General features: G+C 39.3%; 1 protein-coding gene across 1 annotated transcript in view; it reads left to right on the top strand.

Moving 5' to 3' along the window:
- Nucleotides 1-21,766, top strand: part of adgrv1 (adhesion G protein-coupled receptor V1) — a 407,915-nt gene that overhangs the window by 231,960 nt on the left and 154,189 nt on the right. The window contains exons 60-64 of the mRNA XM_048593741.1: nt 670-790; nt 1,375-1,498; nt 2,079-2,217; nt 4,374-4,559; nt 12,345-12,580. Of these exons, the coding sequence (XP_048449698.1) occupies nt 670-790; nt 1,375-1,498; nt 2,079-2,217; nt 4,374-4,559; nt 12,345-12,580 (806 nt within the window). The remainder of the gene's footprint in view (nt 1-669; nt 791-1,374; nt 1,499-2,078; nt 2,218-4,373; nt 4,560-12,344; nt 12,581-21,766) is intronic.

Below are 21,766 nucleotides of genomic sequence, written 5' to 3'. Positions count from 1 at the left end.
ATGGTGCTTTCTTAGAGAGCTTAGTGATTTCTTGTGAGAGCTGGGTGCATATTTCTCAGATAGTGGTTCGCTCTCCCACTGATTTTCAAAAATCCTCTCCTTGTATACCTTGGATGACATATCAATTTTCTTAGAATAGCATTAGTCCGAGGTTGTCAAAACCGTCAGATTTAAATTCAGCTTTTCTGATGAAGGGTCTAGGCCCGAAACGTCAGCCTCTCTGCTCCTATGATGCTGCTTGGCCTGCTGTGTTCATCCAGCCCTGCACCTTGTTGTCTCGGATTCTCCAGCATCTGCAGTTCCTACTATCTCAAACCTCATATGCTGATGTTTTATAACTGTTTACCTGCAGCTAGAGTGTAGTTACTTGTAATAAATAGTAATTCTTGTTCAATGCAGCAACTAGTCCATGATTTCTATCAATCTAGGTCTGAAAGTCAGGTAAATCAGGAACCTTGTGTCTTTTTAAAAATCTTGAACATCTTTTTGATGACTCTGGGAATAGCAGTGATTGATTTCCAGTCTGCAACCCCAGAAATGCATTCAACTGCACATTATTACATATTTTACAAACTGTCAAACTAGAAACATAGCAATTTTAACTCTGTCTGAATAGAACTGTTGTTTTGCTCCAAAGGTTAATAATCTGTTGCACTTTTCTTGTGTTAGACTGAGACGAAAAAAGTACTCAATTTACGCATTTATCCAGATACTCTTCTGGAGGGAGAAGAGTGGTATGCGATTCGACTCGTATCTGCCACTGATGATGCAGAAATATCCCCTATATATGGTAAGTCAGTTTCTTTTGGTATCAAAAAATTAACAGAAATTATAAGCAAAAATAGAAAATTAAAGGAAAAGACTGGAAATTGCATGGAGTCAACTCTCTCTCTATCTCTCTGTCTCTCTCTCTCTCTCTCGCTCTCTCTCTCGCTCTCATTGTCTGTCTGTTTCTTTCTCTTCTCACACCCCCAAGCCTTCTCAAGCTGCCAGATGATATGATTGGCTGGGAGCTCCTGTAGTCCCTGTTGCACCACATTTCCCTGTTGTCTGCTGCATAGTGGCAGGCCCATAAAGACACAATGCAGACTCGAGGAAGTCAAATCCAGGGACTTTGGGCAGAGAATGGATTTTGGTTCAGTGAAGAAGGGGCAAGGTGGGTGACCAACTGGGTTTAATACTGCAGAGGGTAAGAAGAAAGGGTGCCCCTGATGGGCAAGCTGCACCACTCAATGTATATTAGGTGCTCCCTTGCCCAAAATACACCTAGCAAGGACTTGTGATATCCAAGGTCTTCTTCTGGGCTTTACATTTACAAAACTAAATTTTCTCTGTTATTCATCTGACAAGACAGAAAGACTGTTTCTCCCACAGGAAGTGCAACTGTAATTATTTTGGGTGACAGTGCATCATCTGGGATGATTGCCGTAGCTGAATCAACAAAGCAGGTTCTAATTGGAGAACCAGTCAGCGGCTACAATGGGACTGCATTTGTAACGTAAGTGGCATTTATTTACAAAATCATTTTTGTAGTGACCATTACAATTAACAGATAAATTAATTCTATTTTTTTGTTTAAAGCAACGGTTGCATGTTGTTGAGATGGCTGTTATGTTTCTTTTCAACAGTTTTTAAGTGCAGTTCCTGAAGGTCCAGTTTACAATGTTTATTGATGTTAGGTCTGTCTTACTGGAGATATCTGATGCAATTGGGGCAGCTATTTACAGGTGCACATCCCCATATTTTCAAATTATTTCTTATTGGTGAAAAATGCATTGAAACAAATTTAGATTTTATTGTGCGCACTTGCATGGGCTTTTTTTAATATATAAGCAGTGATCACAGCATGCACACTTATTTGTTCCAAAACAAACTTGCCTTTGTAGGGACCACTGAGAGAAAACATAATGTCACATATGTGCCCATCCACCATCTTCACAATAGAAAAATGACAATTTACTAGTTAAAAGGGACAACTTCATCTTTATATAATATTCATTCATATTCGTTCTATTACCAGATTCAAACAGTGTAATTTTGTGTCATAAGATATTTAATACTTTTTTACTTTCCTACAGATTAGTACGTGGTCCAGGAATTTTTGGTGAAGTTACAGTTAACTGGATTATAACTCCAGCAGATCTGAATGAATTTGTTGAAACAGGTGGAGCCCTTTTAATGCGTGACAGGCAGGTGTCGGCCACCATTTTGATACAGGTGCAAGGAATTGAATACATTTTGAAATAATTCAGACCAAGAAGTTTCAATTGTTACTTGCTAGGGAATTAGCTGTGTTTTGTTGATCTGACAGTAAAACTGCCACAGTTTTCCTCAGCACTCTTTATTAAAGAGTGTTGGGGATGGCGATCAGGAATGGTCAGGTTTGCAGCTTCTGTTCATTATCACAAGAACACAAGATACTTTAGGATGTTTTCAGTACAGCACAAATAGTTACTGTGTAAAATAATTATTAATACCTAAAATTTAATATCACAAGTTTTCAGCTTGTCGAGTATAATATATTTTACTAATGTCGGCTCACCAATGTCCTTTAGGGAAGGAAACTGCCATCTTTACCTGGTCTTGTCTGCATGTAACTCCAGACCCAGAACAATGTGGTTGACTCTTAAACTGCCCCCTGGGCAATTGGGAATGGGCAATAAATGCTGGCCCAGCCAGTGGCGCCCTCATCCCGTGAATGAATTAAAAAAATATATTATGTCTGGATACAAACATGTTTGTAGTACATTTTTAAAATGCTGGATGCAGTCAGTGCATCATTCACTGTTTTAAAGAGAGCAAGTGCATCAGAGTTTCAGAACTAATTAATACTGAAGATGAAGAAAATAAAAAAAAAAGAACTGTATTAGGGGAAGGGACAGATTTAAATAAACCAAGTGAAAATATCAAATGCCCTGTAAAATGCTTAAGTGGAGCATTGAAGCTATTAATTAGCTGGAACAATATTAATATAAATATAAATCAATAGCAAACATGATGAGAGAAATTGAAGATATTTATGAGACACAGAATGTTTAAAAGTTGAAGGTGGCAATTTGTGAAGCAAAGAGAACTGAAAGCAATACAAATAAAACTGAGTCAACAGCAAGTGGAAATAATGTTCTACACAGTGTTTCCAAGGAGGGTCTCCACTCATTGAATCACTACACAAAACCCCCTGAAAGACTTGCCTTGTCCTGATTATGACACTAATTCACATTTTAGTTTTATCTCAGAATTGTTTTTAAGTTTTTGTGATTTCCCTCATTGTACCTAGTTTTGTTTCATGTTAATATTACGTAAAGCCATTAAAGGTTTCTTCTTTCATTTAAGCACTTTATAAGTAAGTTTTGCTTGAATATGTGTGTGTTTATTTTCTTCTTCCCTCGTGCCTTTGTTCTAGTCACAGAATCAGAACAGCGCAGAAGGAAGCCATTCAACCTGTCATGCCCACACCAACACTGCAGTGAGAATTATGACTTAGTGTCTTTCTCTCATACACTTGCACATAGTTTTTATTTGAATAATCATCAATTTCCCTTGTGAATGCCTCGATTGACTCTGTCTCCATCACACTTCAAGACAGTGCATTGACCTGGGCCACTTGTGTGAAAAATACATTTTTTTCAAATTCATATTTACTATGTTTGCAGATAACTTTAAGTCTGTGTCCTCTTGTTCTCAATCTTTCCACTCTGTTGGAACAATTTCTCTATCCTCTATTCAGACCTCTCAAGATTTTGAAAACTTCTGTCAGATCTTACCAAATTCTCTAATCTTTTCTCATAACTGAAGTTTCTCATCCGTGAAACCATTTTTGTAAATCTCTGCTATACTCTCTCCAATACTCTCAGATCCTTCCTGTGGTGTGGCATCGAGAGCTGTACACAATACTCCAGCTAAGATCTAACAAGCGTCTTGTGCAAATTCAGCAAAGCCTCCTTTCTGTCATACTCTCTGCCCATATTAATAAAGTCCCTGAATGCTGTTAACTGCTTTCTCTGCCTTCTACCTTCAATGATTTACATACTAAACTCTCAAGTCCCACTGCTCCTGCATCCCCTTAGAACTGTACTCCTATTTTATATTGTCCATTCATGTTCTTAATTCCAGAGTGTATTACATCACACATTTCTTTTGAAATCCTCTTGATTTGAGATCTGTTCCATTTCTGGAATAAGGTCCATAAGTGAACCAGTAATTCTTCTGTTCTCTCTTTAGAAACCAGTGACCTATTGTGCACTTTTAGCATATTTTCTTTTATTTGTCAAAGGATTTTTGTTATCTCCAGTTTGTCGCAATTTGCATACATTTTTAAATTTGACCTGGATCAGATGTTCAGTTTGTAATGTAGAACTACTTTTGCTGATCAGGCAGTGGATGATGATATTCCTGAAGAGAAACAATATTATCAACTCCAGCTGACTGGTGTCAGTGGTGGTGCTGTGATTAACGACACATCAGACTCTGCTAACATCACCATGGCGGCCAGTGACTTTCCATATGGTCAATTTGCATTCTTGAATGAACGTCTTGAAACCTTTGAGAATGGAGAACAGGTGCTAAAATTCTTAAATATATTTATAACGTTTTGAAGTAAATGGTGTTTGTTACCTTGAATCAGCTCATGATAATGATTTGCGTAACATCAAAATATATATATCTTACAAGTCAGTGATTTAAGACTTATTAGACATACTTGCAATATGAAAAGGGGTGGTATGAACTACTTTATGAAGAACACAGGGTTAAAAGAAACAAAAAACAAAAAGAGTTAAGGAAAGGATGCTAAGATAGTGTTGTAAAAATATAAAATATTTAATATTTTTCATATTTTCATGAAACAAAAATGCTTCAACAGTGTTTTTGGATTAGTTGTTTGTCTCAGTAGCATTAGTTTAATTCATTTTAATCTCCCAATTAAGCTAATGAAGAATACACATTGGTGGTTTCTTCTCCTGTGCCGTCACTTTTATTCCCACAAAACCCTTAATTACCCAACTTTTCTGTCTAACCACAATATTACCAGATATTATTAACTGTTCCTGTTTCACAGGTACTGTGCCTTTCCCCTTCATATGTAATTTCAACACTTCTTTCAAAAAAATTCACCCTTTACTCATCTGTACTTGCAAACTATCATGCCATCTCCAACTTTGCTTTCTTCTTCAAAGTCCTTGAATGCTTTCTCACATTGTTGAGTTTTACTGAGATGGCAGTTTTTCTCCAGTAGCTTATATAGCCCACCTCTGCTCACCTGGTCAGTACCTTGAAGAGCTCAATGAAGGTAATATACAGTGTGTCCTTTGTTTTGTGGCATTTCTCTTGCAGCTGCTAGACTGAGATGATCATGTGAGTTGTAGATTGTCGAGTTCTGAAACCACACTGGAGATTTGGGACAAATCTGCAGAATAGAAAGGGAAACATGGGCAAACATATTTACCACAAAGTTCAGCCAGAGGATGCCACAATAGTTGCTGCAAATGCTATGATCACACTTATCCTTAAAGTTCCTGTATCCAGCATTGATACATAAGTTCATGCAGATGCTACAGAGGTGCTAAGTTCTTACACTTGATGTGTTCAGGCATCATAGCTTCAATGCTACTTTGCTAAACTCTCCCATTATGTTCAAAATCCAGCTTTTCCATGATGGGCAGGAATGAAAGATGTCTGGCACTGCATAGCGACAGTGTTTTCCTTGGAGCGTTACTCAAGAGCTATGATGAGATCTGCCTGACCAAAGAGAAGTAGGCAGGGCATGCTTGTGACTTTGTTGTTACAGCGGATATCCTGATCGTGCAGGTTGCAAACGAAAGCACACTAATGGCTTTGCAGGCATGACATTTAACAGAAAAAATGGTATCACAGTCAATGCACGTTATTTCTACTTTGTGAATATATGAATGGTGTGCAACTGTGTTTAGGATATCATGCCGGTATACTGGCAAGAAGCATAATGTCTTTATGGTGTGCCAGACCACTGTTCTCTCAGTACTTCAGCCATCAAATCAAAGCAGAGGGTGACTGCTGGACAGCGTGGGCTTGGCTCATGCATAGCCAACCCACCAAAGTAGCATGCATATAATGAGAGCTGTGCTGTCACATGAAACATCATTGAGCAGACCACAGGATTGTTTAAGCCAAGGTTCTGCAGCTTGAACCACTCTAGATGAACCCTGCAGCACTCATCAATGTTCACACAACATTATGGCCTGCTGTATCCTGCATAACCTCAGCAGCATGAGGGCTGGGTACTTTTCACCAGGGATTTGACAAACCCCTCAGCAGGAAGAGAAAGGAAATAGGCAAGTAACACACTCCCTTTCCAACTGGGCTATTTATCATAGAATGATAGAATCCCCACAGTATGGAAACAGGCCTTTGGCCCAACAGGTCCACACTGACTGCCTGAAGAGCATCCCACCCAGACTTATCCCTCTACTGTATAACCCTGCATTTCCCATGGCTAATCCACCTAGCCTATGTATCCTTGGACAATGCGGTATGTGTGTGTGTGTGTGTGTGTGTGTGTGTGTGTGGCTTTAGTGTTTGATTATTTAGAGGTATTTAGAGGGGTAAACATTTTGTTGCCAACTGAGTGTGTTAATCAGTTTAGCATTTTCATGGAATATGTTTTTATTTCATATAAAGTGTAATATTTGTTCAATTATTAAAGAAATCTTGTCAATAGGTCTTTTAATTCTAAACCTAATGGAAGCTGTCTTACCTCTCTGGGCCTAGGACCAAGGATGTGACTGGATGTCTGCAGGGCATCCTGAAGTGGGAGGGTGAACAATTGAAGATACCAGTTCACATTGGGATCAAGAGCACAGGTAGAAGGAGGGGTGAGGTCCTATAATAAGAATTTAGGGAGCTAGGTAGAGGATAAAAAAGCAAGACCTCAGAGGTTGTAATCTCTGGATTAGTCCTGGTACCATGTTCCTGTGATTATAGGAATAGGCAGATAGAATAAATGAATACATGACTGAAGACTTGGAGCATGAGGGAGGACTTTAGAACTTAAAAACCTAACGAACTCTTAAAAATGTCAAGGAAACGCAAACAGGTGAAACAGGTGAAGAGAAAAAAATCTGATAAAGTATTTTATAATTATTTTAAAAATTCACCTTTTATTGTATATGTGCATGCACATTTAAAAAAAAGTGAGCATGTGCAGTCAGAACCTATTATCCAATGATTTTGTGAATGATTTATTGTCACATATACCTTGAAGATACAGTGAAAAGTGTTTTGTTGCCACAATCCGACACCATTTTAGTTACAATAAGGACAAAAAGAAGTTACTTAACTAAGAGTTAATCATCTGTTCAAATTGGCATCTTAGTGGTTCGTGTCAATAGACACTCTCTCTTCCAGAATGTATTTTAAAAAAAAAGGGACCACTGCTAGGCAATAGCAAGACTGCAGACATCAACTCAGTGTTATCTTTCAAAGCAAATTCCTGTGTGGGATACATGGAGTCACATGTGTACGAGTGTCAAGGAAACTTCAAAGAGGGAAATACGTAACAGGGGGAGATTGTGATGCAGCTATCTTACCCCTCTTTATAAACTAATGTTGTTGTGACCAACTGAGCATTGGGCGAATAAAGAAAAGGTACCAGATCATCCTTCCTCACTGGGAGCTTAATGATTTGGGGAATCTGCATGGAACTGTGATAATGCAAGGGATCTGGTCAAAACAGTACAGAAGCAGTCTTTGAGCTGGTGACAAGAATCTTCTCTCTCTCTCTCTCCCCTTTCTCTGTCCTTCTTTCCTCTCTTGCTCCCTCTTTACTCTTTCTCCAGTTTGCTCACCTTTTTCCTGCTCACCCTGCTTTTTGCTCTCTTCCTTCCCCTTCATTTTACCTCTCAACCCCTCCGAACCCCCTTTTTTTTCCTCCCCTTCCCCCTCTCCCCTTCCCCCTCTCCTTGTCCCTCTTCCTGTCTCACCCCTTTTCCCTATCTCCCTCCTCACCTGAGCTTGCCAAAAGCCTATCCCAGAAGGCAGCAATCAGGCTTCAGTGAATGACCATGTTACATGATAATTCGATGGCAGTGGATTCATCCAGTTACCAGTCTGAGTGGCCAGATAGATGAAGCCATTGAAGTTGTTATGGCTCAGATGTATTTGCTACATTTCCTGTCATGCTCTATCAGTTATTTGTGCTCAATTACCAGCAGTGTTGTTGCGAAGGAAATGGAATTTTACATATTTTCCTCACCTGTTCATAGATATTATGACACATGTCCAGAGCAGGTGGGACTTGAAGCCAGGCCATCTGGCTCAGAGGTAGGGACATTACCACTGTGTCACAAGAGTCCTCCTCAAAAGGGACTAATATCAATTGGTCTCTGTTGGTCTCATAATGAGTATGCCCCATGTTGATAACATCTATTTAATTTTAGCAAGTAAAATATTATGATGGTTTTTTTTTGCTTCAGTCTGTGAAGTCAATTGTTTTAAAATAACTAAGTAAACATCATCCCAAGGCACATTTCTGTCCAATGTTTGAAAGTAATTCATATTTTACTGCAATCATTGTATATGATAGGCACTTTGTTCATCAATTATACCATAAATCAGTTGTGTAATGTACTTAAAAAATAATCTTGCAAAAAGGACACAAGGGCTTTCTTAAAATGTTTAAAGTATGTTAGATGTCAGTTTACTGAACAATCTGATTGTACTATCCACCTTGCAAAGAGAACATGACCAAACAATTTGGGTATTTTGAACAAGGGCTGATATATAATACAAGAAAATTATATTAATATGAAATTTAAAAACAAGAGTAGATGGAGGTGAATAATGAATTAAGTGTGGAGGCTTACTGAAGTCACAAGCTTTATCTAACCTTCTGATCTTGTTCAGGTAAACTGTTGTATTTGATTAAATTGGAGATATTTATAGTGAGATGTAGTGATTGGAACCAGGTTTGTCTTATCGACTACAAGATCCTTGACTGGGGTTATTAATCTGGGCCAATCAGGGAGCCCTGGTTGACAGGTATAAACAGGAAGTTCAGAGTCTCCTCAATTCAGGGGCTGACTGTGAGCTGACTGGTCATAGCCAGTGTACTGCCCACATGTAAATAAAGGGTGATTTGATGATGGGATACCAGCCTCTGTGCAGTTATTCTGTTAATTTTAAAATAAACAGAAAACATTGGGTAACAATGATGTTTGGAGTCTAATGGAACAATGCCTTCTGCATTTAGATCTATTATGTTTTTGAAGAGAAGCCTGACTGTGGTGATAAAATATAGCATAAACTTAATCTTATATGATTTCTAAAAATAAATGTGATTTTCTAAAACTAATGGCAACAAAGACCTTTGAAAAAAAAAAGTCTCCCATTATGTTCCCCCATATATTTCCAGTACCTGTTATTTGCAATATGCTGTTTAGATGCATTTAATTTAGAACATAGAACAGTACAGCACAGTACAGGCCCTTTGGCCCATGATATTGTGCAGATCTATTATCCTACTCTAAGATCAAACTACCCTGCATACCCTTCACATTACTATCCTCCATGTGCCTAGCCAAGAGTTGCTTAAGAGTCTCTAAAGCATCTGACTCCACTACCACTGTCAGCAGCACATTCCAAGCACCCACCATTCTCTGTGTAAAGAACCTACCTCTGATATCTCCCCTCTATCTTTCTCCAATCACCTTAAAATTATGCCCCCTTGTAATAGTCATTTCTGCCCTGGGAAAATGTCTCTGACTATCCACTCTATCTATGCCTCATCATCTTGTACACCTCCATCAAGTTATCTCTCATCCATCTTTGCTCCATTGAAAAAGGCCCTAGCATCCTCAACCTTTCCTCATAAGACCTGCCCTCCAGTCCAGGCAGCATCCTGGTAAATCTCCTCTGCACCCTCTCTAAAGCTTCCACATCCTTCGTATAATGAGGCGACCAGAACTGAACACAATATTCCAAGTGTGGTCTAACCAGGGTTTTATAGAGCTGCAGCATAACCTTGTGGCCCTTAAACTCAATTCCCCTGCCAATGAAAGCCAACACACCTTACGCCTTCTTTACAACCCTATCAACTTGGGTCACAACTTTGAGGGATCTATAGACGTGGACCCCAAGAACCCTCTGTTCCTCCTCTGTTCCAGCACACGTGTGGAATGTGCTACCGAGAATCCTGCCATTAACCCTGTATTCTGCATTCAAATTCGACCTTCCAAAATGAATCACTTCACACTTTTCTGGGTTGAATTCCATCTGCCACTTCTTTGCCCAGCTCTGCATCCTGTCAATGTCCAGTTGCAACCTATAACAGCCCTCCACGCTGTCCACAACTCCACCAACTTTTGTGTCATCGGCAAACTTACTAACCCACTCTTCCAATTCCTCATCCAAATCATTTATAAAGATCACAAAGAGCAGTGGTCCCAGAACAGATCCCTGCAGAACACCACTGGTCACTGAGCTCCAGGCTGAATACTTTCCATTTACCACCACCCTCTGTCTTCTATTGGACAGCCAGTTTTGTATCTAGACAGCCAAATTTCCATGAATCCCATGCCTCCTTACTTTCTGAATGAGCCTACCATGGGGAACCTTATCAAATGCCTTGCAAAAATCCATATACACCACCTCCACTGCTCTGCCTTCATCAATGTGTTTTGGCACATCCTCAAAGAATTCAGTAAGGTTTGTGAGGCATGACCTGCCCCTCACAAAGCCATGCTGACTATTTCTAATCAAACTGTGCTTTTCCAAATAATCATACATACTATCTCTCAGAACCCTCTCCAATAATTTGCCCACCACAGAAGTAAGACTGTCTGGCCTGTAATTCCTCGGATTATCTCTATTCCCTTTCTTGAGCAAGGTAATAACATTTGCCACCCTCCAATCATCTGGACAGTGAGACAGTGAGAATGCAAAGATCGTCGCCAAAGGGGCAGCAACCTCTTCCCTCGCTTCCCATGAAACCTTGGTTATATCCCGTCTGGCCCAGGGGACTTATCTGTCCTCATGTTTTTAAACTTTCTAGCACATCCTCTTTCCTAACATCAACCTATTTGAGCATATCTGCCTGTTTCATGCTGTCCTCACAAACGTCAAGGTCCCTCTCACTGGTGAAGACTGAAGCAAAGTATTCATTAAGGACCTCCCCTACCTCTTCTGACTCTGTGCACAAGTTCCCTCCACTTTCCCTGATTGGCCCTACCCTCACTCTGGCCGTCCTCTTATTCACCACATAAACATAGAATGCATTGGGGTTTTCCTTGATCTTACCCGCCAAGGTTTTCTCATACCCCCTTCTAGCTCTCCTAAGTCCATTCTTCTGTTCCTTCCTGGCTACCTTGTAGACCTCAAGAGTCCTGTCCATCCTTGCTTCCTCAACCTTAAATAAGCTTCCTTCTTCCACTTGACCAGATGTTCCACATATCTTGTCATCCAAGGTTACCATCCCCTTCTTGCCTCAGTGGGATGAACCTATCCAGTACTTGTAGCAACTGCTCCCTAAACAACCTCCACATTTCTGTCGTGCATTTCCCTGAGAACATCTGTTTCCAATTTATGCTCTGCAGTTCCTGCCTAATAGCGTTGTAATTCCCCATCCACCAATTAAATACTTTCCCATATCATCTGCTCCTATCCCTCTCCATGACTATAGTAAAGGTCAGGGAGCTGTGATCACTATCACCGAAATGCTGTCCCACCAAGAGATCTGACACCTGGCCTGGTTCGTTGCCAAGCACTAAATCCAATATGGCCTCCCATCTAGTCGGCCTATCTACATATTAAGTCAGAAATCCTTCCTGGACACACCTGACAAAATCCACTCCATCCAAACTATTTGAACTGAGAACGTTCCAGTCTATATTAGGGAAGTTGAAGTCACCCATGACAACAACCCTATTACTTCTGCACCTTTCCACAATCTGTCTCCCAATCTGTTCCTCAGTGTCTCTGTTGCTTTTGGGGGGTCTATAGAAAACTCCCTATAAAGTGACTGCTCCTTTCCTCTTTCTGACTTCCACCCAATTTAACAATACAAGACCATTTTTATGCTACACGAACATACATTTAGCCAATTGTAATATGTCTGCTACTTCTGTCTTTCACAATTTTTCTGTGTTCAGCATTCAGTAAATGCTGCTAATGAACTATAGTTTTACAAAGATTTCAGACTTCTATTTGTTGATTAAATAGTTAATTGATACCCTAACTTACATTTTTAAAGTAATAACATGCAAATATAAATCTATTTTTTGCAAACTTTGTTTAGCACAGTATTTTTATTGCATTGTGAATGAAATTAATCTCTTGACAAAATGATAACCATTATAATTTCCCTTTTTTGTCAGACTAATGTTACTATTGTACGATATCATGGCAGTTTCGGCTGCATTCACTTGTGGTATCAGGCACAAAATGGAACTGCACTAGATGGCTTGGATTTCACCTCTATGTCCGGACAATTAGCATTTGAACCAGGAGAACAGTCAAAATGGATTTCATTTGATATACTTGATGACAATATTCCTGAAGGCCCTGAACACTTCTTCATAAACATTCTTAAAGTAGAGTTTCAGTCAGACAGGTAAGTAATCAAGTGACAATTTGGCACAATTTTAAAATTGAGAGATTGGCTTTTAATACCCATCGAGTGTGCCAAGGGAGTCTTGGAATTCTATTACCACTAACAGCTTTTGAGGAAATGGCATTTTAAGCCAAAACAATTTCAGTGAATTTATACATTAATAGCATACATTTGGCAGCTCTTGCAACCATACTTACTTTATTGAATCAATGTAAATGAGTTTCATCTAAGATATGATTTTTTTTTCATTTCTAGAGCAGTCAAAATGCCATTTCAGGACTCTATTGTATTTGCCTTTCAATTAAACCAAAAGGATTCAGTTGCTTGTTCTTACAGAAAGCTGAGGGAGCAGGTTGTGGAGTTTTGCTTGAGCACTAACTTTCACAGCTGCCAGTGGGTGGATTAATTTATCAGCAATTTTTGGGCCTTTGAAAGTTTTCATGCCACCCACTTATAACTAACGTTCATGCCGAACAGAAGCTTTTCTCGTTGAAAGCAATCCTTCAAAATGCTGAATAGGCTGAGGTTAGAGATGAAAAGTTTGAGGCTCTTGAGAAAGCCATGAGAAGTAATTACAGTGATATAAAAATGCTAATTCCACCTTTCAGGATTGTCTTGTTGCCATTTTAAAGGCAACAGCATTCATGCACAGTGCAGCTTTTTAAAAAGGGTATAAGAAACTATAGTTGTATTGTTGGTTGCAGAATATCCACCTTCACCTTCATTTAGGGCATGATTCATATAAAGTTGAATATTGAAAGCTTTGTTGACCTCATTACATGAAGAAATGGTTACTCTCAATGCTCAAGGCTTTTCTTTGAATTCTGAATGTTGTGGAGTGTCCAGAGAGAAGAACGTACTTTCAGGCAGTTCCCAGAAAGAGTTAAACAAATTCCTTCTTGAACTTTTCTCATCCAGACCTTTCCAATGACACAGCTTTAGTGTTGTTTTTGATCCAAACGTCAGTTCCTTCTCCGTCCAGAGACTTCCCTAATTTCCAAGCTTAGATGTTGAACACAGGATTAAATCAGTAGTGTTTCTATAGAATTTATTACATGAATTACATTGGAACCTCTTCCAGGTCTCTCTGTGCAATAATTGGTTCAGGGAATAATCATCATTACAAAATGTAAAGTCCTTCCAGACATTGCATCCTCAATTTTAAGAATATAAAAGTACAAGAAATAAGAACAGAAAAAGGAACTCCTTCACTCTCTCCCTCACTCCTTCACTCTCTCCCTCACTCCTTCACTCAGTCCCACCCTCCCGTCCAAATGGACGTGCTGACAACAGGCTAAACAGGACCAGTATCAGACTTCTATTTTTCAAGTGGTCACTCAGATTGGCCAGCAGCTCTCGTGGCTTCAGCTGCACCAGAACACAGTAGTGGACACTGCAAGGATTGCAAGGAAGTTCAGAAGGAAGAGGATTTTGTTTCCTAGAGACAAAGTTCAGGGATTTAGGGTGGAGAGGTATTGGATAATTGGAAGAGGAGGACAGGGTAGCAATCCAGTTTAAGAGGAACAGAGTGTGGGTGTCAGTGGGTGCCCCTGATGTGCACAGGGTACCCCCTGAATGATGTGCCTGCCCACGCTTTCTTATCACCTATGTGGAAAGGTCAACAAACACCTCTCAGAAACAGTCTTTGCACTCTGGCTGCCTGGTTTTAACCAGTGTTTTATATCAATAGAGACAGAGTGTAAACCCACAAGTTTGACAAGTAAGATAGTGAATCTAAAGGGTCTCTCTCTATTTACAAAATCTAGTACTTTTCTTGCAATTAGTATTTAACTTAAATTTACTGTTTTGAGTTGTAATTTCTTGCAGGCATGGACAAGATTAAATAGATATTTTCTAATCAGCCTGTTCAAAGATGTTATTACACATCTCAGCAGCAGATGGGACTTGAACACAGATCTCCAGGCTCTGAGATCAGGGCGTTTGGGTAGGATTAAATGAGTTCAGTGCTGGAGAGCAGATTGGCTTAGTTAATTAAGTAACGGGTCTAAAAATTAATTGGTTTCGTAGAATTCTGTATATGCTGGGGAACTCACTCATCTAAAGCTCATAAGTATAATGCGGAAGGTTAGGCTGCTGTTGTCATGGAGTATAGCTGGAAGAGTGCAAACTTGAGAGATTGCAAGTAGGGAATTTGTTTAGGATTGGAGGGAGGTGGTCTTTTCTTTTTCTAACTTTGTCAGCTTTCAGGAAAGCAGTGTTTAAAAAGTTGCATGAGAAACTACAGGGAGGCAAAGGGAGTTCAAATCTATGAATCCCCCTCACCCCTAAATCACATTCAGATAAAATTAAAGGTAACATCACAGAGAAACAGGCAAGTTGATTGGTTGTTGAGTACTTGCTCATTTGTCTTTTCTTTTAGAGCTCAGGAAATATATTAGTAATTGTAAGGATTCACTAGGATTAATAATGTTTGAATTTATAACCAATTATTTGGGACACAATATGGATGGCAGAGCAGCTGACATGTTATGAATGTAGGATTTGGGAACTCTTGGATGCTAATGTGTACTCTCAACTAAGAGTTGGTGAGTTACAAACACAATGATGCAGCACAGAGTGGGAGGGTGGGGTTGGGTAGGTGGGTTGCGGGGGGAGGGGGTATGGGGAGAAAAAACTATCCCCTGGATATTTCATTCCACTCCCTTTTGGATACATAGTGATTGTAACAAGGTCAGCCAGGTGGATCTCACAGAATGAGTTTCTCTGATTGGGGCTGTTAATCTGGTCCAATCAGGGCACCCTAGCTGACAGACGTAAACAGGAGTGGCAAACTTCCTGTTGGCTTTGACAGCCAGCTCTGAGGGAGCTGGACCAGTGTCAAGGACACCCTCCATGTGCAAGTAAAAGGTGACTTGGTGATGGGATACTGGCATCTGTGGAGTCATTTCAGGATATGGTCTTCTGTTTCTCTGTTGTGTGACTCTATTTGAGTAGTGATCAGGGTCAGGTGGGTTATGAATGAGATTGGTTTGGCAACCCAGGAGGTGAAGGAGCCTTAACCTTTACAATTATCCATTAGTTTTGAGGTAGTTTCAGTTTATTTGAATGAGAGTGAAAGCTGCAGGATTGATGAGCTAACTGACTGTGGCCAGGAGGCCATTTGCATGAAGGTGGTGGATGGGATTGACAATGTTCTCTGCAGCAAAGATGGAGCACCCACAAGGCTGTGTACCCTGCATGGTGCTAGAGTTTGGAAAGTCTGCTCGAAGTTTGAGTGGAATGTGCATAGAAGGGAAATTTCTAGTGGTCATTTGGAAGTACCAATCACATAGGCAAGATATGGAAAGAGGTTCTACATACACAGTGAGGACCTAAGCACCAAATGAAAATGCAGGAATATATTAAAATGGTGGAAACAAGGGATCAAATCTGAGAAAATCTCTCTTGAATTAGAGACAATTTAAGAGAAGTACATTAATGAGAAATTAACATACAGATAATGACATTGAAGGATTGAGGATAAAAATCCAAGAGCAAGTCAACAGACACAGCTTGAGGTTACAGAAATAATAAGAGGATATAGATGAAGGCTCTATATTCAGCACAAAACAAATGAACTGATATTATAAAGCAATAAAGAAATCATAATCTAATTGCCATTACAAAGACATGGCTGTAGGAAGATTCGGGCTATGATGTGAATATTGAAGAGTCTGTGTCATTTAGGAAGGACAGAATGCTAGGAAAGGGTGGATATTAATTAATCATGGTATAAGCGCAATAAGAGAGATGATCTATGTTCAGCAAACCAGAATGTAGAGGCAGTTTGGATAGAAATGAAAACAACAAAGGCAGAAGGTTAATTGTAGGAGTGAAGTATAGACCCCTAATTGTAACCACATAACAAGATGGAGTAAGTAGGAAGAAACAATGAGAGCATGACAGCTAGATTGATAATTAAAAGAGTTTTAAACTTCAGAGACTGGAAAATCCAGATGGACCAAAGTTGCCTACAAGAGGAGCTCATAGAATGTGTTTGGGATAACAAAGTGTGGAGCTGGAGGAACACAGCAGGCCAGGCAGCATCAGAAACTTCTGAAGGGTCCCGATCCGAAACGTCAGCTTTCCTGTTCCTCCAGCTCCACACTTTGTTATCTCTGACTCCAGCATCTGCATTTCTTGCTATCTCGTGTGTTTGGGATAGTTTCTCTGAATAGCATGTTCTGGAGCCAACCAAAAAGAAGCCTGTACTAGACCTGATGTTGTGTAACAAGTTGAGATTAATTAATGACCTCATAGTGAACATGCTCCTTGATAACTGCGATTATAATGATTTGAAGTTTACATTCAGTTGCGAGAGGGAGGGGGAGGGGTCTAGAGGGAGGAAGGGAGAGAAGTGGATCAAAGACTACTATATTAAACTTAGATGAGGGCAATTATGAGGTCATGAAAGCAAAGCTAGATAAAGTGAACTGGCATATTAGGTTAAAGGATAGATCAATAAAGAAGCGATGGTAGATGACAGGGGAGGCGATGGCCTAGTGGTATTATCGCTGGACTGTTAATCCAGAGACCCAGATAAAGTTCTGGGGACCTGGGTTCGAATCCTGCCACAGCAGATGGTGGAATTTGAATTCAATATATATCTGGAATTAACAATCTAATGATGACCATGAATCCATTGTCGATTGTTGGAAAAACCCATCTGGCTTACTAATCCCCTTGAGGGAAGGAAACTGCCATCTTTACCTGGTCTGGCCTACATGTGACTCCAGATCCACAGCAATGTGGTTGACTCTGAACTGCCCTCTGGGATAGGCAATAAATGCTGCCTGGTCAGCGATGTCCTCATCCCATGAATGAATAAAGGAAAAAAAAAATGTTAAAGAGGATATTTCAGAATACACAGAATAGATCACTTCCAATGAGAGGAAAAAAAATAAAGGGGATGACCCACTTTCTGTGGTTAACCAAATAAGCTAAAGGTAGCATCAAACTTAAAGCAAAAGCATTTCATTCTGTAAAGATGGCTGACAGGTGGGTGGAATATAAAAGCCAACAAAGACTCTCTAAAAGATTCATAGGAGGGGAAAAAAGTCAGAGCATGAGACAACAGGAAAATAAAAAGATAGTAAGAGTTAATGAAGTGAATGCTGAGAACACATGGAGACTGGGGAATTAAAGGAATGTTAGGAGATGGCAGATGAATTGAACAGGTATTATGTATTGATTTTCACGATACAAGTAATATCACAGAAATAGCTGTAACTCAGGATGTCTAGTGGAGGAAGGAACTCAAGAAAATGACAATCGTTGGGAAAGTAGTACTGAAAAAGGAAGGAACCAGAAAGAAAGGCCAGTTAATTTAACGTCTGCCATAGGGAAGAGTTTTGAAGCTAGTCTTAAAAATATTACAGCAGTGTACTTAGAAAAATATAAGATAATCAGGCAGAGTCAATATGATTGTCTGAAAGGGAATTCATGTTTAATGAATTTATTGGAGTCCTTTGAGGAAGTAAGCTATGCTGTAAAAAGGACAAGCTGGTGGATATGGTTTAGTTGGATTTCCAGAAGGAAAGGTGATCCATTTCACATCAAAGATTACTGCAGAAAATTAAAGGTCATGATATTGAGGTAAAATATTGACATGGATAGAAATTAGCAAGCTAACAGGAAACAGAAGGCAGGAATGGGTCTTTTACAGATTGATAAGATGTAATGAATGATGTGCCACAGGGGTCAGTGGGGGAGCATCAATTTTTCACAGATTATGTAAATTACTTGGATGAAGGCTGATGATACAAAGATAGATAGATAAGTAAGTTGTAAAGAGGATGTAAGGATGCTCCAGAGGAATATAGGTCATTTGAGTAGCCAAAAATCTGGAAAATGATGTGTCATATGGGAAGGAGTCCATTTTGTTGAGGACAATAAAAATAAAGCATTTTATCTCAGAGTTGAGAGACTGCAAAGTTCTAAGATGCAAAGAGATCTTGGTATGCTAATGTACAAAAGACGAGTGTGCAGGTACATTAATTAATTAAAATGCTAATCAAATATTATTGGTTATTGCAAGAGCCATTGAATACAAAAGTAGGGAGGTTAGTTCTCAGTACAGGGCATTCACTAGACGACACCTGGAATATTGAGTATGGAATTGATCTCCGCATTTATCGTTCATAAATGCATTAGAAGTAGTTCAGAAAAGCTATACTGAACTAATACTTTATGATAATCTCTTCTGAGAATAAGTTGAACAGGCTAGGCTTGAATCTTTTGAAGTTTAGGAGAGTAAAATGTCATTTGGCTGAGTATATGTGGAAAGCATGTTTCTCCTATTGGGAGAATCTCAAGTTTGGGATCACTATTTAAAGATTAGCATCGTCAATTTAATACACAGTTGAAGAGAATTTTTTTTCTTTGAGAGTCAGGAGTGTTTGCAACTCTCTTCCTGAGAAGATGGCAGAAGCAGAAACAAACACAGAATGCTAGGAATGAATAGAAGAGGGAGAGATCAGATCAGCCGTGATCTTATTGAACACAGAATAGGTGGAGCTGAGTGGCTGACTTCTGCTCCTAATTCACATGTTCACGTGGAAGCCTTTAATTGCCAATTGAACAGTTAAGGACACGCAAACATTAATGGGCAACATAAAAATGTGAAATGAAGATGGACAGTGTAACTGACTTATTTTTTTGTGCCTCATCCTCCTAAAGACATGGCTGGAGGTGGGAAATTAAATACAGCTCCTGAGAGACCAGGAATCTGTCTATCTTAGTTTTCCTTTGAATTCAATCACAGGATGAGGCCATCACTAGCTAGGCCCTCATTTATTGCCCACAGGGCAGTAATGAGTCAACCACATTATTGGTAGGTCAGACCAAGTAAGGATGGCAGTTTCCTTCCCTAAAGGGCATTAGTGAACTAGATTGGGTTTTCCCCCGACAATCTGCAATGGATTTATTGTCATCATTAGCTTCTTAGTTCCAGATATTTATTGAATTCAAATTCTACTATCTGCCATGGCAGGATTTGAACCCAGGTCCCCAGAACGTTACCTGGGTCTCTGGATTAACAGTTCAGTGATTAGTACCACTAGGCTATTGCCTCTCCTCAAGTACTTCTAATGCATTTATGAACCTTAAATAAGGAGACCAATTCCATACTCAAGTACCATCCTAAGCATATTCAAAGATGAAGCATCTATAACCCTCTGTAGAGAACTTCAATGACTCAATGGTTTGAGTGAAGCAATTTCTCTTAATCGCAGTCCTGAATGATCAGCTCCCATTCCTGAAACTGTGCCTCAGTGGTTCTTATGATCTGTGGAAGGTTTCAGAGTTAGAATCCATGAGAATTGATTTTTTTTTTCCCTTCTGGTTAAATGCCACACAATTACAAAACATTTGATAATGTGGCTTCAATCTGGGTAGTTAAGAGCATATTTAATGATGGTAGAGAAAAACTTTCCCCTTTTTTGAGTATTGAAAATTGATCTTTTGATTCAGGAATTACACACAGTCTTTATCTACTTCATTTCATCAATGTCTACAGGCCATTACAATATAGTACTTGCACAAAAATTTGATTGCAGAAAATAGATGCATTTACCCTTTCTCTTACAAAGTCGTGACTGAAGGAATAAGTTGTGTTACCTTTTAATGTGTATTCTAGTAATTATTTTCCTCTCGGTCAAGTGGGTGAATTTAATTTCAGTGCTAAGAATGCAATTTTATTCAGGGTATTTCATCAAATCAGCCTCAAGTTGAATACTTTATGGCATGTAATTGTAAAGTTTTGACCTGGGGATTATGTTAATGAATATGAGCATTGTACATAGGTGACCTAAACAAACATTGGCTGCACATTTCTGTCTATGTATGCTGAATTTCTCGAAGTTCATATAATTATCCCTCATTTTGCAAAAGAATGTTGGATTATACAATAATTCTCTGTCCTTAACTTTGTGACTTCCAGGCACTTTTTATTCATGGAAACACTGGAACACTCAGAAGCATTCTCTATTTTTCCATGATGTATTGCTGGAATGAGTCCATAATCACTAACAATCTAACCAGAAAGATTTAAATCACTCTCCTTCACCACAGCCCTCCCCAAAAATAAAACCTGCTGCCTTTTAGACTCCAAAATGCCAGGTATTGAAAAATAGAACTGAGACCAATATTTATACCTTTTAATGAACATTTATTTACAGAGATACCAGCAAGCACCTCTTAACCTAGCAACCACAGTTTCAGACTGTTTCTATTTGTAGGGGCTCAAATGAATCCTTAAATAATGTTCACCACCTGAATATAATTTAAAAACAATGGATTGGCTTACCATTAACAATGTCATTTTCACTTACCATGTATGTCTTAATGCAGGTTTTATATTTTGGACAATTTCAGATCATTCTAGGGGTAATTTCAGAAAGTCAGTTCTGCTGGTTGGTGAAACTTGCTACTGACAGCGCAGACCAGTCAAAGTTAACTGTTTTACTTCTCTAAAGCAAAACTGTTTTAGTTGCATCTTGTCTTGCTAAGATTTGTTGGCAAAGCCAAGCAACTCTTTGTTATATAACCAGCAAGAAAGTCATCAAACAGCAATTAAAGCAGTGAATTAAATGTCAAAGTTGCTATTTGTGCACTATATGGTACATGATTAAACTTGACCATTGATGACTTTTAGTCATTACATTTTACGTATTCATTGCACAACTAAGAATGATGGGCATTTAGAAAAGTAAATGTCTTATTTCAAAACATATCTTTGATTCAATTGACAAACATTTCTTGCTTAATAAACAGTGGTTCATATTAATATATTTATTTATTATATTAGTCCACATCTGCATTTTCAGCAGTGATCCCTGAACAGCATCTAAAAGCTGGATTTTATACCTTTGCCTCAGAGGAAGGGTAGTAGGCAGGGATGGACGTAAACTTGAATACCCTGACACTATGAAACTTAGCAGCTTTGTGGGGAAGCCTGCTTCCAAAATTAACCATGTGATTTAACTGGCCCCTCCCAAAACTTCACAGATCAATCTTCACAGGTAGTAGGAACTGCAGATGCTGGAGAATCCAAGACAACAAGGTGCAGGGCTGGATGAACACAGCAGGCCAAGCAGCATCATAGGAGCAGAGAGGCTGACGTTTCGGGCCTAGACCCTTCATCAGAAAAGGGGGAGGGGAAGGGGGTTCTGAAATAAATAGGGAGAG

This window comes from Rhincodon typus, chromosome 3, assembly GCF_021869965.1.
Source record: "Rhincodon typus isolate 14 chromosome 3, sRhiTyp1.1, whole genome shotgun sequence".
Lineage (NCBI taxonomy): Eukaryota > Metazoa > Chordata > Chondrichthyes > Orectolobiformes > Rhincodontidae > Rhincodon > Rhincodon typus.
Note: the sequence above shows the minus strand (reverse complement) of the source record. Positions and strands in the feature narration are given on the sequence as shown.